This window comes from Parambassis ranga, chromosome 10 (assembly GCF_900634625.1).
Source record: "Parambassis ranga chromosome 10, fParRan2.1, whole genome shotgun sequence".
Classification (NCBI taxonomy): domain Eukaryota; kingdom Metazoa; phylum Chordata; class Actinopteri; family Ambassidae; genus Parambassis; species Parambassis ranga.
The window spans coordinates 8,915,312-8,931,946 of NC_041031.1; the positions used below are offsets into that span (position 1 = coordinate 8,915,312).

At 41.4% G+C, this 16,635-nt stretch overlaps 3 protein-coding genes across 5 annotated transcripts; 1 reads left to right on the top strand and 2 right to left on the bottom strand.

Annotated features, from left to right (window-relative positions):
• Positions 1–891: 891 nt before the first annotated feature.
• On the bottom strand, positions 892–3,290 carry hbegfa (heparin-binding EGF-like growth factor a). Its single transcript, XM_028415753.1, has 6 exons — positions 3,023–3,290; positions 2,110–2,355; positions 1,823–2,021; positions 1,581–1,736; positions 1,385–1,471; positions 892–1,026 (listed from the first exon to the last, which is right to left on the bottom strand). Exons 1-5 carry the CDS (start codon positions 3,063–3,065, stop codon positions 1,399–1,401), a joined length of 717 nt encoding a protein of 238 aa, XP_028271554.1. The 5' UTR covers positions 3,066–3,290; the 3' UTR covers positions 892–1,026; positions 1,385–1,398.
• Positions 3,291–4,371: 1,081 nt separating this feature from the next.
• rufy1 (RUN and FYVE domain containing 1) lies at positions 4,372–9,648 on the top strand. The gene is made up of 17 exons (XM_028415691.1): positions 4,372–4,746; positions 4,963–5,142; positions 5,230–5,347; positions 5,442–5,543; positions 5,633–5,756; positions 5,946–6,007; positions 6,112–6,247; positions 6,347–6,448; positions 6,529–6,645; positions 6,779–6,946; positions 7,021–7,118; positions 7,203–7,322; positions 7,792–7,921; positions 8,452–8,546; positions 8,631–8,679; positions 8,781–8,858; positions 8,941–9,648. Exons 1-17 carry the CDS (start codon positions 4,416–4,418, stop codon positions 9,082–9,084), a joined length of 2,154 nt encoding a protein of 717 aa, XP_028271492.1. The 5' UTR covers positions 4,372–4,415; the 3' UTR covers positions 9,085–9,648.
• Positions 9,649–9,658: 10 nt separating this feature from the next.
• Positions 9,659–15,540, bottom strand: hnrnph1 (heterogeneous nuclear ribonucleoprotein H1). 3 transcript variants are annotated; one of them, XR_003671332.1, is made up of 12 exons: positions 15,449–15,540; positions 14,276–14,372; positions 14,023–14,178; positions 13,796–13,939; positions 12,779–12,917; positions 11,847–12,025; positions 11,551–11,663; positions 11,310–11,445; positions 11,138–11,221; positions 10,945–11,037; positions 10,746–10,850; positions 9,659–10,355 (listed from the first exon to the last, which is right to left on the bottom strand). XR_003671332.1 is itself a non-coding variant. In XM_028415730.1 (11 exons), the coding sequence occupies exons 2-11, from the start codon at positions 14,355–14,357 to the stop codon at positions 10,258–10,260; spliced, it is 1,224 nt and encodes a 407-aa protein (XP_028271531.1). In that variant the 5' UTR covers positions 14,358–14,372; positions 15,449–15,540; the 3' UTR covers positions 9,659–10,257. The 3 variants fall into 3 exon arrangements, 2 of the variants coding, with proteins under 2 accessions (XP_028271531.1, XP_028271532.1); XM_028415730.1 differs by lacking the exon at positions 10,746–10,850; XM_028415731.1 differs by lacking the exon at positions 10,746–10,850 and having other exon boundaries at positions 9,659–10,359.
• Positions 15,541–16,635: the final 1,095 nt, after the last annotated feature.

Genomic DNA, 16,635 nt, shown 5'->3' on the forward strand with positions numbered 1-16,635 from the left:
GTGTTGATCAGCCATTACACAAACGGCCGAATGATGACTAACATGGCCTAAAGATCCCCGAACCTGCAGGATAAGGGTGGGGTGGGGAAAGTGAAAAAGCAGGACTCGCCTCTCTTCCTCATTGCCAATACTGATGTGCTTTTGAGCAAAAGCCCAAAACCCACAAGTGTAGCCACTTAGTGGCTGTACCGGGCAGCTTCCAGGTATGTGTGTGTTAAAAAAAAAAAGAGTGAGGAAAAACATTTAAACTACCCTGAATAATTAAAAGCGAAGATCATATCTATTCAATGATCAATTTATTAATCACAGTGCCTTTGATCATCTACTGAGTGCCTAAATTAAAATCTGATAAATTATGCATTATAGCTCATTTGATGAAACACCTACTGAAACACCTACTGACTCCAGGAGCTTCTGCATTGTTTGTTTTTCTTTCTGTTTCATAAATAAATATCGTCCAATAAGAAATACAAAAACAAGTGTAACATTATTATTTTAAAAACGGCTGAAGGTGGTTAAAAATCTCCATAAATACAGTTAGCTTAAATAAATAAATTAAAGTTATAAATATACCGTTTACTGTACACACACAAAAAAAGAACAAAACAAAACAAAAACAAAACAAAATGATGGCCTTGTGCAGGAAAATATAAAATGCTGTCTGTTGAGAGAAAAAAAATCTGATTTTTGAGCTCTCATTAATTTCAGTTCCATTTTCTTTTCACACAGTCAAGAAGCAGCACAGAGTCTAGACATGCTCCTTCTTCTCCTTTCCTTCACACACTCGTCACGTCTGCAGTCCATCCTCTCAGCCCTTTTAGTATTCCAGTTCCAGTCGGGGCGTCTTCTTCTGAGGCCATCAGGAATACTTTCAGCAGCCCATTCTTTTTAATCTGAACGTCTGTCAGAACGTCGGGCAGGTGCCCTCAGTGCCCTTCTTCACATACGTTCATTTTTCCTCTGGGACCTCCTGTTGCGGTTCACTTCTCTGGTTTTTATTTTGAGGTAGAATTTCTGCATCTTTTCCTAATGTGAAGAAGAAAAAAGACACAGAGAAGATGAGCAACCTCTTCGTTTCACACATTGGAGGAAATATATGCCAATGTTTATGCTTTTAGCCCTGCTCCTACAACATATCCTCACAGGAACACATACATACAGTACAAGAATACAACACATATTCTCACCAAGGAGACTTGGGTTTGTGTTTGCATCAAAACAGAGCAGAGGACAGGCCAAATGTCCTCTGCAACAAGCTTCTCTGCCATTTTCTTAATTACAATGGTGCCAAATATGATCCCAGGTGTCAGATAGCTGCTTTCTGTCAGGATTTAACCACTGCTGTTGTGTCCTGGTGAGGATGGGCTGCTTCCTGACTACTCACCTCTCTTTGTCTCTTCAGTGGTTGGACGCTAACCCTAATTTGACCTTCTCTTCATTCTCTACATCATACGCTCCCCGCTTGTGAAACCTGCAATACACAAGAATAAAGGAACTACTTTAGACTATTACCTCACAAACTAAGCTCTAAATCTACGAGTGTGTACTTGAGCGCATTTGTGTTTGTGTGATTTGCTCACCTAAGCATTAATAAAAGGCCTATGATGGTGAGGCAGACTGAAGACAGCACCACTGCCACCACAGCCAGCGCCGTGGTCCTGTTGTAGCCTTCGGATGGCTGCACGGCAGGCAGAGTGAAAAACTCGCACCTTTCACCGGAGTAATTTGGGTGGCACCTTCAAAGAGCACAGAAAAGTATATACAGTTAATTATTTAAACCTCTTGCAGTGTTAATGTTGATAGATGCAGACCTGATACTTACACACAGGAGGGGCGGCGGATGTTCCTCAGGTACTGGCAGGTGCCGTGAATGCAGAAATCCTTGTACTTCTTCAGGCAAGGGTTCCTCTTCTTTCCCTTGCCTTTGCCGTTCTTTCTTCCCTTCCCATGCCTTCTCTTTGCTTCAGTGTTTCCAGCCTCCAGGATGGCAGACGGATCTTTGGGTTTGCTTGACATAGCAACTAATGAGAGAAAACAATGCAGCGTGAATACAGATTACATTTTACTTTAATAAAAATATGAGAAGGTGTCAGAAAGTGGCAGCCTCACCTCGTGGCAGTTCCATTTCATAGTCTCCAGATATGCCATCCTCATACTCTTCTTCATAGTAATACTCATCTTCGTACTCGTCTGCCTCGTCTTCACCATCATACTCCACTGTTGTTGCACCCACGCTCCTGCTCCCCTCTTTGGCCCTCTGGTCTGCGGTTGTATCCAAGGTGATGACAGATGTGTGCCGCTGCCTGTCGCCTTCATACCTGTCAACTGCAGCACCGCTGGCTGGTCTGGAGACCACTGGAAGAACAAGGAAGAAATGTTAACATGTGCATGTGGAGGAGTTTAACAGTTAAACACAGACAGGAAAACCTCCTGTAGGGGAGGACCAGCACTCAGGTTAGTTAACCAAGGTGGGCGGGACGCTGTGGGCAAGTTGAAACATGTTGAGCACAAGAAAGCTCCAGGCTGGTCTTTCTGGGTTTTATGGATCCCTATTAGGAGATATACAGACTCCCAAGAGGATGATATGTGTTCCATCCATGCCTTGCACAGGAGCACTTCATCAGAGCATACTCTGCCTTAAATGTGAGTCAGACTCGTGTTTTGAAACAGAGATGAAGCAGGGGAGGCAAAAGGGAATTGGCTTCCTGTGTCCATACACACGTACTACATGCATGGACAGACAGTTAGCTAATGTCAGGCAAGAATATGAGTTAAAAATAAATGTATCCAGTTACATAAAGCATGCTCTAAAATAGAGAGATGACCCCATTAGCTCCTGAGTAGCCTGGCATCATGAAAACCCTTTTAGATTATAAGTTTACATGACATACATGATCATGAGGTAACAGAGAGCGTCAGGCACAAGAGACAACTGATGATCCAACATAACCTACACAAGACACACACACATACACACACACACACACACACGCGTTAACGTGAAAGAGCGAATGAAACGTACCCAACGCGTGAACCAGCAGGAGCGCAGCAAAGAAAATCCTCATGTTGTCAAAACTTCCAGTGACTTCAGAAAAAAATGAAAAGTAAATTGTGGTCGACACGTTGTATTACGTCCACTTGTTGCGTAACTATATTCCGTTTTTTCGCTTTTTTTGGGCTCGATGTTTTTTGTGTGGTTTTATTCCGTCTGTTTGCGACCTCTTGGGTAAGGCGCTGGCGCGTCTCTGCCTGTGAGGAGCGGAGCGAAAGAGCGTCCGCGCAGAGGCTCCGCGGTATTTATGGCGCTTCTTCACCACGCCTCCAGCTCCACGGCAGCACTGCGCTGTTATGAAGTGAGATAGCCTCTAAGACACAAGTGTGGACTGATGTTATTATAAGCAGGCCTACACTACACCAACTAATTAATAAGCAGTGAGTGAGCTCATTACAGCAGCCAGCTATTTATTGAGTAGGCTATTATGTATATTACCAATTGGACCTACATTGTACCGTTTTTTAAGTGGTATAGATTTAGGTGCTATTAAACGTACGCCTACTGTAGACTATTGTGATATAATATATTATTTAATATCCAGGCCTATTGATCAATTATTGGGCATAACTGTCTTTTAAACAACACAACAACAACAACCGGTAAAGTGAAGAAACACATGCAGCAAAGAGAGACAGGCTATTTACTCTTGTTTGCACCCCCCACCTGTATATGGACTCATTTCTGATCAGTCTCGTGGGCAATCATACACACACACATTCACAGTGCGTGAGTGCACGGCTATTTACAGCTACCACAATATTTAAATAAAATAATCACACTGACCTGACTGGACTGATGGATTTCTCTTAGACGATAGCATAATGTATGACATGTAAATCTTGAAGAGCCTGACTGCGCCACCACGTGGAGACCCCTGGTGGTGCAGATGCATCAGCTTTGTTGTCAGGTATAGCCCACTTAACTCCCTTATTTACTGACATGTTGATGCTATTATAGGATTATACCGACATATGTCAAAGGGTTTAGGCGTATGTCGATTCTTCTTTTACTCTTATTGCTGCCAAATGAACCAGGTTAGAATTCATTTAGTTTCAGGTATTGAGGTATTTTAATTTATTAATCATTCAAGAATCTAGATTGTGTCTTATATGACATTTGTCTAATTGTTTGGAGAGTTGTTCCTGAAATGAGGGACCACAATTTAACTACTAAAGGCTTCATCTCAACTCCAATTTATGGACGTGCAGTTCTCTCTAGTTCCTGAAGGTGGCAGCCATGCTTTTTTTGCCCTGGCTTGCTCGCCAAAAAAGCCAAGAAGAAGAATTACGTTTCCCAAACAGCGCGTGATTCACCAGATATGGTCACGTGAGTTCCCGTGGCGAAGGGAGGGGGGACAAACATGGCCGACGAGGCAGGGGAAGTAAACACAGTTACTGAGGAATGCATAGAAAAACAAGAGCAGGATGAGCCCGAAGTTTCAGAACCTGCGACTGACGGAGAACCGGACAGCAGGGACGGGCAGGCCTGTGCAGAGAAGCCGTCACCGGTGGCGGCAGAGAACAGCTGGTCTGCTCCTATCCTCTCTCTGGCTCGGAAGGCCACGGAGACGATTAGCAGCGGGATGAGCTACGCTGCTGCCCCGAGAAAGCTCTCACAGGGATCCGCTGCGAGCTCTTCGACCGAGAAAGAGCTGGAAAATGATCTCAACAGCACGGCAAACAAGCTTCCAGGTAGGCCTCGTTTACCAGTGACCCTTCACTCTCTTGAATAGTGAACACTTCACGCTTAAGTTGTCATTGTTGCAGCCTTCAAAGATTAAACTTCCTCATGCACTCCACAGCAGACCACATGACTCCAAGCGCTTAACATTGATTTTACATCTTGTGTCACTGTTCCCTTTCTGCATTAGCCTGGCTGATCCTTTCTTTGTCCTGTTTTCCTTACAGTTCTGCCCCCCAAAGACCCCATGGTAATAGAAAGATCCAACCTCCTCAGCATGATGAAGCTGAGCATCAAAGTGTTAATCCAGTCCTCCTTGAGTCTAGGCAGAACGTTAGACTCGGAGTACCCTCCTCTGCAGCAGTTTTTCGTTGTACTGGAGCATTGCCTCAAACATGGACTCAAAGGTGAAGCAGTTTGATTTAAAACATTCGATTAAAAGTAATTGATTCTAAGCAACACCAGTTAACCTTTATGTTTTGATTTACTTTTAGCTAAGAAGTCCTTTATTGGTCAGAACAAGTCTATATGGGGGCCACTGGAACTGGTGGAGAAATTGTGCCCAGAGTCTGTCAACATTGCCACAAGTGCCAGAGACATGCCCGGCATTAAGTAATCCACTGCAGAACATTTTCTACTGAAACTGTAGACCAGACCATTTTAAAGACCTCTGTGACAGAGTAAAAATTCTGGTGTTCTTTTACAGGACCGGTTTGGGGAGAGCAAGGGCTTGGTTACATTTGGCACTAATGCAGAAAAAAGTAGCAGACTATCTAAAAACCCTTCTGGACCATAAAGACCTCCTGAGGTGGGTTAAAATAATAGGCAAGTTTGGATCAATAGCAAGAATTAACACTGCAATGTGCTAATCTTTCTCTGTTCTTCTCAATCTTTCAGTGAGTTTTATGACTCTGGAGCTCTGATGATGGAGGAGGAGGGGGCAGTGATGGGGGGACTCCTCGTGGGCCTCAATGTAATCGATGCTAACCTTTGTATCAAAGGGGAGGATCTTGATTCTCTGGTCAGTGCTGACAAGTTTCTAGAGCTATTTTTTTGAGGCCCTGCTCACACCTGGTGTAAACATGCATCCTGGAAAACCTAAACCTGTTCACTTGTGATCAGCTCATGTAAATGCTAGGTGTGAACAGGGGATGTGGGGGGAAAAAAAGTGGATTAGGACACACACTAATCTGTTTGTCTCTACCTTTAGGTTGGAGTTATTGACTTCTCTCTTTACCTAAAAGATCCTGCTAACAGTGAGACTCAGAAAGAGTGAGTGCCTGGTTTCAAATCTCACTGATTTGTTGATGTTTTTAATTGCTCTGTGTTCCTGTGGTAGATCATGCACATAAATTCTGTTTTATTCTTTCTTTTAGTGATTCTAAGATGACAGCCATATTAGATCAGAAGCACTACATTGAGGAGTTAAATCGCCACCTAAGTTGCACCGTCACTGACCTTCAGGCTAAGATGGACTCTCTAGAGAAGACTAACGGTAAACTTATGGAGGAGGTAAGGTTGTGTGTGCTTAATTGTGCAGTTTTTTTAAATTTTAAGCTAGTCTGGACAGCGTCTGTGAATTTGACCTGACTATGTTTCTCTTCTCCTCAGCTCACAGCAGCAACAGACAGAATCAACTCTCTTCGGGATGAAAGGGAACACCTGCAAAAGGAGAACGAGTCGATCCTGAAGTCTAGCCAGAAAAAGGAAGAGGTTTGAATGCATCTACAAATAACTGCAGCTAAATGACTCCATGTCCTAAAGAAAAACCTAAACTGCAGGAGTTTTTCCAGGTAGCCCTTCAAGACAGTCAGGTGGAGCTGGAGACTTATAAACAGACACGACAAGGCCTGGATGAGATGTACAATGTGGTGTGGAAGCAGTACAAAGAGGAGAAGCGCATTCGCCAGGTCAGTTATCAACTGGTTACAACATAACATGCATGCAGCAGTAACGGGATCAGCAGCCTGTGTTTTTTTATGCCATTTTGTTTGTGAGCATCTAGAACTGAATTGTGTGTGTATTTGCAATGGATGATGTTAGGAGCTTGAGCGTGAACTGGAGCTCCAAGTGGGACTGAAGCAGGAGATGGAGGTGGCCATGAAACTACTAGAGAAGGACACACATGAGAAACAGGACACACTGGCAGCCCTGCGGCTCCAGCTAGACCAAGTCAAGACTCTAAATCTGCAAATGTTCCACAAAGCTCAGGTTGGTGCAGGTCCTTTTTTCTTTTGCACATTTGGACAGAATAAACATTGATGTTCATTCATGTGCTTTTGAAGGTCTCAGAACAACAAGCAGAAAAGAAACAGGCAGAGGCTGAGATGCTTGAGCATAGGATGAATGAAATGGAGAAAGCCATGGTGGAAATGGAAAACCGGTATGTATTTGTGCATGTGTAAGTTTCCCTGTGCTAAAGTGATCTTTCTTTAAAGGGATATTCTTAATGTTCTTCTCCTCACAGGCTTCAGAAATCGGAGCAGGAGCGTAAGCAAAATGACCAGTCAGACAAAGATATGAGGGTGGAGCTGGAAAGAAAAACGGATGCTTTGCAGAAACAACTAACAGACTTGGATACACTAAGGTTAACACACACAATTTGAAAGATAAAGTTTTACCAAGACTCTCAAAGAATACTGAGAGTCCTCTGATCCATGTCAGCAGAAGTTCCCTCTTCACTGATCTTGAGTGTGACCAACATACTGTGTGGACTTTTCAGGTGTAAAGTTTGGAACTAGTGTACCAGTGTGCAATACATAAATTGTGTAAAGGTTTTTACACACAGTTAGCAACAATCTGTCCTATGTTGACTTTGGTTAAACAAGAGAAACACGTCTATCAAGTTCAGATGTTGCAGTCATGGTATTTTTATGACATAAGTTAGGTCTAAAGAAAATAGAATTTACACCATGTAAGTTGAGTCTAGATTAAATATAGAATCAAAAAAAGATTTAAGTCCACACACACTTGTTTGGTTTTAAACCTGCTGTGCTAAAAGCTGAACATGTTAAAAGTAAACTAAGGTTACAACAGTGTCTTTCCTGTGAGCACAGGCTGGGTTTGGAGAATGAGCTTTGCACTGAGAGGGAACAGAGACAAAGCCTTCAAAAAGCTCTTCAGCGGGAACAGGACAACAGTGTTGAACTCCGCACGCAGCTGCAGCAGCTCCAGGGCCTGCACTCGGTTAGTGTCTCACACACACAGATGACGATGAGAGTTATGGTCAATTAACCCAGAACATGTTTTTTCTTTTTCTTAAGTTAAAAAAAAAACGTTAATGCAAGTCCTGCAACAACATTACAAGTGAACCCAGGGATGCACAGACTCCTCCAGGTTCATTGGGTCATTATTATGTGTGCAACTGGATTAACAGCCATCTAATACCAAAAGGTCAAGAAAGGATTAGGAAGAATTCCTTGGAAGGTTCCTGATGTTGAAATGAGGGAAAATGTTTGTATCAACGTCACTGTAGAACATCTTAAGATGAAACCACAACTCCGACTTCCAGGCATCCAGAAAAGTAGCTGAAAAGGTTTAACTCCCACCAAAATAGAAATCTGTGCTGGATAGACTGTTGTCAAGTACATATGTAATGTTACGGAGACCTGTGTAACTGCTTGAGCTAGAGATGTTTGTGTCTCGGCTATTGTTAAGCACTGCACTACTACATAATTCTGCTCAGAAGTGAGACGCACTTTTTATCTTTGTTGCAGGAATTGAAGGATTTAAAGCAAGAGAAGCAGCAGCTGCAGCAGAAGTGTGAGCAGCAGGAACAGGCTCTACAGGAGATGGGACTGCATCTCAGCCAGTCAGTGTTTTTTAATTAATAATTAAAAAAAAACATGAAACATCATTTCATATTGTGACAATTATGTTTGTGTTTATGTCAAAGGTCTAAACTCAAAATGGAGGACTTTAAAGAGGTCAACAAGGCTCTTAAGGTAAACTGAAATGGTCTAACAGCAGCTATATAGTTATAAATTGCAGCTATAAAATGCATCAAATAGTGAGATTCTTTCATCTGACCATTGCTTCAATTTAGGGCCACGCTTGGCTGAAAGATGACGAAGCCACTCAATGCAAGCAATGCCAGAAGGAGTTCTCCATTGCACGCAGGAAGGTACTTCACTTTTTGCATTTCATTTAACTATCTTCTGTTAATATGCATTCCTACAGAAATTCTGTTTGTATTTTGTTTGCAGCACCACTGCAGAAACTGTGGAGACATCTACTGCAACAGTTGTTCCAGTAATGAGCTGGCCTTACCCTCCTATCCCCGGCCTGTGCGAGTGTGTGACATGTGCCACTCTCTACTGCTGCAGAGAAGCTCCTCCACAGCTTCCTGACAAAACACCTACAAGTGTTGTCATTTCAAAAACTCTGTAACACTGCATATTGCACATCCACTATGATTTTAATAGCTTGTGTCATCCTAGGTGTTCCAATGCAGTTTGTTACCTGAAATTCAGGCACATTAGTTAATTTGTACTAAACCTGTTTAACACCGATAGGATGAGCTGCTGTCATTTATGCAGATTTAAAGTGTTTAATGGTTGCTAACAATGAAAAGAAACATCACTTTAACAATTTGGTACTTACTTGATAATTTTTTAAATGTGTAAAATTTTAAATTGGAAGAGTGGATGTGGAGTATGTCAGTGTTGCCTCGTGGCTATTGATATTTCAGGCTTTGCAACAGGTTTATAGAAAATCATGCATTTTTTCCCCCTCACTGCTGGATACATGAAAAATTGTGTAAATGACTGTAGAATGTTGACATAAATCTATTTTAGAATGTATTATAACAGGGTTTTGTGGATCTGCTACAAAGCCATTTTCTTAATTTGGGAATGGCAACTTTTTTTATCCAAATGTTTCATAATAGAATAAAACCTAATGTTTTTCCAACATTTGTTTCAATTAGATATTCCAGACTAGTTTATTCACGTTGTGCACAGGAAATACAAATAGCATTTGAAGCAGTAGAAACCTTCATAATAGCAGAAATTCAACAGTCATACCTTTAAAAAAAACAAAACATGCTCTGTCCCGCCTCAAATTCTTATCGACATTTTATATGGAAATAAACAAACTTAACAAAAGATGAAACAAAGTCTAAACATAAGACGATATCAGTCCTTTTCAGTATTTTGTTCATGCACTCGACACTTGAGTTAAATCTGCCAGAACAGGAGGAGTTAATCTTGTGAAAGTGTTTGGAGAATGGTAATACAAAAAACGGCACACTTTCAGGTAATGACAATATAAAGCACGGTTTCTGTAACGTTGTCAATCTGTGAGGAATGGGGAGGACAAACAGCACTTAGGACACATTTCATGTGACAACAGATGTTCTCTGGAGATCATCCACTTAAAAAAAATACAAACCCTACCCCTCGGTATTCCAAAACAACCTCATCTGACCCTACTCATGTTTTCTAGGTGAGACATTTCCAGTCCTTTCAGCAAAATGCTGATTTAAAAAAAACACATAATCTTAAAGGGGAAGGAAAAAAAAACTACATTCCCCATCCCCCACCCAGTCCATTCATTGAGCCTCTGCTTCCTCCTCCTCCACCGCCGCCGTAGTAACTGCTTCCCATTCCGCCCTGGTTACCTAACAAGAGAGAGAATACACACTATAGGACCGAGGAGTTCTTTAAGATGTCAGGCAGAGAAAATAACATGCAGTGTCTTTGTCCCTCAAGGTAAAAATCTTCAAAACTAAATGTGTCACATCTATTGCAGTATTTCCTTGGACCCTCCAGAGCATCCTTTCTGTGATTATTTTTAAGCAGCAGTTTTAATAGTAATTCTTTGTTTAGACCACCATTGTTATATCTGTCCACTTTTGGTGGCCCATTTTCTACTTGTTACTTATCTTTAATTAATAATCAATCAGTGGACAAATATTTTTATTAAGTGCACTTGTGCGTACATTTCACAGATGCTGGAGACAAAACTGTTTAGTTAGTCCAGATTGGACTGCAGGAGTCTGAAAGCTTACAAAAGGTTTTGCTGCTTTGATGAGTGAAACAACTTCATAGCATCTTCTTTAACGCACATGTGAGCTATGAAATCCGACTCTCGGATAGTACAGGTTTGTTCCTCTCTAAAAAAAAGAATGCCTCAGTTTCAAGGAATCTCGGAACAGTGCATTATAAGATGACAGTGGAAGAAACTTAAATGACAGAGCCGACACTCACTATAGTCACTGTAGCCACCCATGTTTCCTTGACTGCTGTATCCACCGGAGTACCCTGAGCTCAGCTGGCCACCGCTGTAAGATGACTGGCTCCCTGTGGAGAGGATATAACATTTACATGACATATTCCCCATCTGTCTGAACACATGGCCAAGAAGCATATCTAATACCATGGCTGTGTGTTTATTGCTTACCCATGCCACCCATCATCTGGCTGCCGTAGGCCCCATTACTGCCACCTGCTGTTGAGTTTAAGAACAGCTCTACATAGCGGTGCTCTAAAGGCAGAAATATCATTATGAATGTTTAGGTTTACATAGGTGAAATTCTGCAAGTCATTTCAGAGCGAATTAAAAACACACTCACGCATATTGGCTTTGTCTTTGGACATGGCTGCCACAGCATCTTCGTGTGTTGCAAACTCTACATCTGCCTCTCCTGTTACCCTACCATCTGGGCCGATCTCAATGTGGACACGTACTGGATTCAACGGTGAGAAGAACTAGAAAAAAAAAAGAACAGACAAATTAACCAGTTGTGGACTTGCACTGCAGCCCCAATCTAAACATCAGCACCATGTTGTCAGTGTTGTCCAGGTGCTGCTTACATTATAGATGTCTGTCTCTGTTGCTCTGTATGGCAGGCCCCTCATGTGGACACAGTGGCCTGTTGTGCTCTGAAATGAAGAGCCGCCGTCACCATACCGTCCGTCCGATACACCTGAATACACATAATTGAGATTGACACATGGTCTCTTGTGGACTTCACATGCTAATCTTATTAATTCTAATGTGCAGTGTTTGGGATATAATGGGATATAGGGTGAGTGATTATTTAAAACAATGGTGCAGATTAACACCACTAAATCTGATTTCAGCTGTTCTCCACTGCGCTAACACCCACCTCCTCCATAGCCTCCGCGACGCATTCTGTCATAGGATCCCCCTCGGCCCATCATGTTGTAGCCACGACCACCTGAGGGGCGGTCATAGGGGCCGGGTCTCTGCATGCCCATAGGCTTCCGCTGGGGTTCATAATGGGTCCGCACCTCAGCGCGGCTACTCTTGAAGATCTCAATGTACCTGAGAGCATAAAGATACCACAGTGAGGGAATGGAGAAAGGCTGAAAAGTGCTTGCTTTGCTCTATACTGGTGAAACTGGGCTATGCAGATGCTGTCATGGTGTAGTCCATAGGTAGTAATAGCTTTGATAGCTTAATGCTAGATGTTAATAAAGTAGATAAAAGAACATTTACAGAGATCAAAAAAGGAAGTTGTCCAAATTGATAAGGACCTTAGTGACTTTTACACTTTTCTTATGGTTACCTGAAGCGATTTAGACATCTGAATTATTGTGCTGCATAAGAGTATCCTGTGTCCTTGCCATGACAGCCATTGTCCTGGATTTAAAGGGACAGATTGAGCTCCAGACCTTCTGCAACCCACTCTAAGCATTACCTGTTAACAGTGGGCTCCAGATCCTTGTGTACAGTGGCCCTCTGATTTTACCACCAGGAGACTCCTTACCATATTCAACCTGGACTCATGTTTAGTGCTGAGACACCATTTGTTTTCTAGGCATGTACTCTAATTTAAGACGCATCTCAATTTTGAATGGTGCCCAAGCACTAATCTTCCCACTGAGCATTGTGAGTGTATGTCAAAGTTGGATCTAACATAGCAATTAGTGTAAATGTGTGTGGTAAATATTACAATATGCATAGACTAGAGTAGCCAGAATTAATGAAGTGTCAAGTTTTGCATTTGGTTCAGATGTTGAAGGTGCACACCATAAGAAAAGCAACTTATCCAGCCAACCAACCAACCATCCCCACCTGTGCCCTATTCTTTCCTTGTGTTTCTTTAGAGCCTTTTCAGCTATATCCTGTGAAGCAAACTGCACGAAGGCCTCCCCCGTACTCCTCCCCTGGATGTCCACCGGCAATGTTATCCCATTTGGCACGATTTCCAACCCTTCAACCCAAGGACAGATAACCCCAGCAGGGGACATATTAAATCACATGCCCAATCACAGAGAGAACTTTCTCTAAAGAGAGATAGAAAACTTATGGAAAACTCTATACATCATCACACATACCAGTTCAGTTTTTAACCAGTGACTGGCCATTTAAACGAGTTACATTTGCTGTGTTCTGGGGATAAAATAGAAATGACAGAATAGAGGAAGAATATGGAAAAGGGCACTGTGTAGGACATCGGGCTAGTATTGGTGTGTTGATGAAGAGAGAACAAGATCTTGGTGGGTGACATGAGTAAATTCACTGTTCACCTATTGGTGCTAATCTTACATTTGGCATTGTATTTTATATATAAATAAAATGTGTTTCTGAAGACAAGGGCGTGGGGAAATGGGGAAAAGAAACAATGAAACTCGGGTAAGAAAGAAGCTTTTTTTCCAGTGATGAGTGGGACCCCTTCCTTCAATAGTAAATCACCATTAGGCAAAGACAACTTAAAATATCAGGAGCATTTGAAGAAACAAAATGAACAATCATGTGAGCTTGAGGTGGATATGATCGACAAAGAATGGAAAGGGTGTTTACATAAAGTCCTGTCCTTGAACAAAATATCCAGTCTCTTTTGGCTTCCTTTTCCGGCACCATTTACTCACTGATACCGAAGCAAAAACTTTATTTATTTATTTTATTACTCTACTTACTATTATATTATACAATAAGTAATCATTTTCCATTGATGTATTACCTTATTTGTAAATTAAATGCAGTCTTGGTAAGAGACAGGAAACAAGAAAAGGAAGATGGGTAAAACTAAATTAAGTTGCAAACATTAGGGGAATTTATTATTAACCACTGAACAACGTGTGTTCTTACCTGAGAAAAACTGCACTATCTCCTCCTTGCTGCAACCAAAGGGAAGGCCTCTGAGCCGCACAAGCCCATCTCCTGCTGTCTCTGGGCAATTTGGGCCAGTGTGCTTCATGACCCAGTCCATCTCAACGTTGTTTGATTTAAACACTGTATCATAAGACACAACAATTAGTTACCACAGTTTAAAAGTGAAACAAGTATAGTACTTATCTGTATACTGTTGTACACACCCTCTACATATCTGTGACCCATAGTTTCTCTGTCCTTCTTCACAGCAATTTTCAGGTCATCTTCCGTCTCAAATTCGACAAAGGCCTCTCCGCTGGGACGTCCCTCTCTTGTGTAGGTGAAGTGGATGCCACCTCCATTGCTGACGATTTTGCAATCTATTTCAAAAACATTGTCATCAGATCATTCCTCGTTTCAGCAACACAAAGATGAGTGTTCATTTTTGTATAATTAAGGACAATAAAGTATAAATACCTGAGAAAAACCTTTGTACTTCATCCACTGAACAGGACCAAGGGAGACCCCTGATTCGCACAACGTATCCCTCATCAGCCATGATTGGTCACAATCCCTAACAAAAAGAATATAACAGTATGCATTTTGTGAGAAAAAACACATGCTTTCTCTAAAAGCTCATCCCGACTGTTCATGCAGATTCTGTAATCGATCGTGTATAGCCCTTTTCTGAGGCCTTGTGAGAGTGACTTTAAACTGATGAAAACTTTTAGTCACACATTGAAAAATTATGGTTTGGTTTTTCGTACAATAGCAGGCGTGGAAAAAGGCCTTAGTATAACTTTGGTCGCTACCTACTTTCTACTGCAAAAATGGGTTTAGTCACCAACAAATCAGTTACAAAGCTATAACACCAAATACCAATTAAGTTAATGTGAATTCGAGGTAGGTAGCAGCGCCATCTTGAGACCGTTTTGTAGTTTTAACCGGCAATTCTCAAATAAAAACAAATCTCACTTTGGTGGTTTTTCCCCTTGCAGAGATTTGTTGTCATACTCGCAAACAATTATTATAAACTTGAAGTTGACCCGGAATGCCCTCTGTGAGATGAACATTTTGATAGTTGAATGGCTGAAATCGGTCAATGTATGCTGAAGATGCGCCAAAAAACGTACGAAAGAATAAAAAAGAAGAAGAAAAAGGGTGAAGAACAATAGTTTGATTGCCTAACAACGGCAATCAAAGGAATTACATTGTTTTTTACTTAATAAACCTGGTAACCATCCATATCACAAAAACGCCAGACCAAGTCAGTCCCGGGCTAGCGGCACCACAGGGTAGCTAACTACCGCCATTCTACGATATGTCCGGCGTGGACGCGTTTAAATAAAAATTACATAGACTGCATAGACCACGTTACGGACTACAACGGAAGACATTGTTTTCTTTAAAATAAGTTGCATTCTCTTCAGTACTTTTACTACCGCACCCACGTACAAGAACAAAAGAGGCCTTCTCAGCCTGCGCCATGTTATTAGCGCTAACGGTTAGCTCACAAGCGCTAGCATCGTAAACTAAGGTTAGAGTAGAATCAAATGTTTACCGGTGCCGGTATAAAGCCACTAACCGTAGCAAAGCCAGCGATTTACTTTGTCACATTTAAGCTAAACGATAGATGCGTTTATTATTTACCTGATACAGCCGCTGGTTCAACACGCCAGAATGTATGATCAGACGTGCGTGATGCAGCTGAAACCTTGCACTGGGTTGCCAGGATTTCTCAGACGTCCCCCTTTCAGGGCGTACAAACGGCTCACTTGATGATAGCCTATGATTCGTTTTAAATATATTTGCAACAGATATTAGTGTATTCAGTTTTCTGTTGTATGAAACTATAACAATCTTAATTTATCTAATCAAAACTGATTTTATGTTATATCTTAAAATTATAAGTGTGGGTTTTTCACCGCACCTGGCAACCCAATAACCAAACGCGTCTGACCGGCCTGCGTTCACGCCCAAAACTGATGACGTTGCTGCTCGAGGCCCTGGCTGGCCTAATGGCATCCCTAGCGTACAACTCTAAGTAAGCCTATTTACAATCAGTGGTCAATAACTCGATATGCTTCTCAGCCATTTTAAGGTACTGCATATGTTCTCCATACAATAATTTTTACACGTCCAAACAGATTTAATGTTTGTCAAAACTACCACAATACATTAAGACAAACCCCTGCACTACCACTAAAGTCATTAAGCACTAAACCACAATAGGTATTAGAGTTTTTATGATGACAGTGTATAACAATAACCTGGTCTACGAGCTGAACTGGGGGCAGCCTATAGTGATCTGGATATAGAAGCACTTGTTGAAATCAGTGAATACCAAATATGCCCTTCAGCAAGGCACTTTATATCATCCTGCTTTAATGAAGGTGTTTAGGAGGAAACCTTGATTGACCATAATTGCAGAATCTAGATTGAGTAATGAATTTAATAAATGTAACCAATGCAGTAAAGGATATTTTTAGTCCTTGAATCTAACTTTAGTATAATCATATTGGTATTTATTTTTTGAATGTAGGCATGCAGGCACACATTATACATAATTTTAATGTAAATACTTAATAATTACTAGTACTACTAGTAGTACTAGTACACAATGGACTATTGTTATACTGCTGTATTGCTGTTTATTAGTTTAAAAGACAATTTAGACTGCTAGAATAAGGGATATGGTGCATATAATACTACAAAGATGGTGGCACATATAACAATTATAAAGATATTGTAAGTCATGTTGATACATTTTTACTAAAACTTGTCTTGTCCTAAAATCTGGCAGAATTCACCTGCTAATACATTTAGCATTTATTTTA

What these genes read in the sequence shown, in the direction of transcription:
- hbegfa (XM_028415753.1), bottom strand. Translation starts at nt 3,065, where the DNA reads ATGAGGATTTTCTTTGCTGCGCTCCTGCTGGTTCACGCGTTGG. An exon ending in TGAAATGGAACTGCCACGAG is followed by an intron (nt 2,022 to 2,109) that starts GTGAGGCTGCCA and finishes TTCTCTCATTAG; the next exon opens with TTGCTATGTCAAGCAAACCC. An exon ending in GGCCTTTTATTAATGCTTAG is followed by an intron (nt 1,472 to 1,580) that starts GTGAGCAAATCA and finishes TGTGTATTGCAG; the next exon opens with GTTTCACAAGCGGGGAGCGT.
- rufy1 (XM_028415691.1), top strand. Translation starts at nt 4,416, where the DNA reads ATGGCCGACGAGGCAGGGGAAGTAAACACAGTTACTGAGGAATGCATA. An exon ending in GACCATAAAGACCTCCTGAG is followed by an intron (nt 5,544 to 5,632) that starts GTGGGTTAAAAT and finishes TCAATCTTTCAG; the next exon opens with TGAGTTTTATGACTCTGGAG. An exon ending in AGGAGAAGCGCATTCGCCAG is followed by an intron (nt 6,646 to 6,778) that starts GTCAGTTATCAA and finishes GGATGATGTTAG; the next exon opens with GAGCTTGAGCGTGAACTGGA.
- hnrnph1 (XM_028415730.1), bottom strand. Translation starts at nt 14,357, where the DNA reads ATGGCTGATGAGGGATACGTTGTGCGAATCAGGGGTCTCCCTTGGTCC. An exon ending in CAGAGACAGACATCTATAAT is followed by an intron (nt 11,446 to 11,550) that starts GTAAGCAGCACC and finishes TTTTTTTTCTAG; the next exon opens with TTCTTCTCACCGTTGAATCC. An exon ending in GGGTGGCTACAGTGACTATA is followed by an intron (nt 10,356 to 10,944) that starts GTGAGTGTCGGC and finishes CTCTCTTGTTAG; the next exon opens with GTAACCAGGGCGGAATGGGA.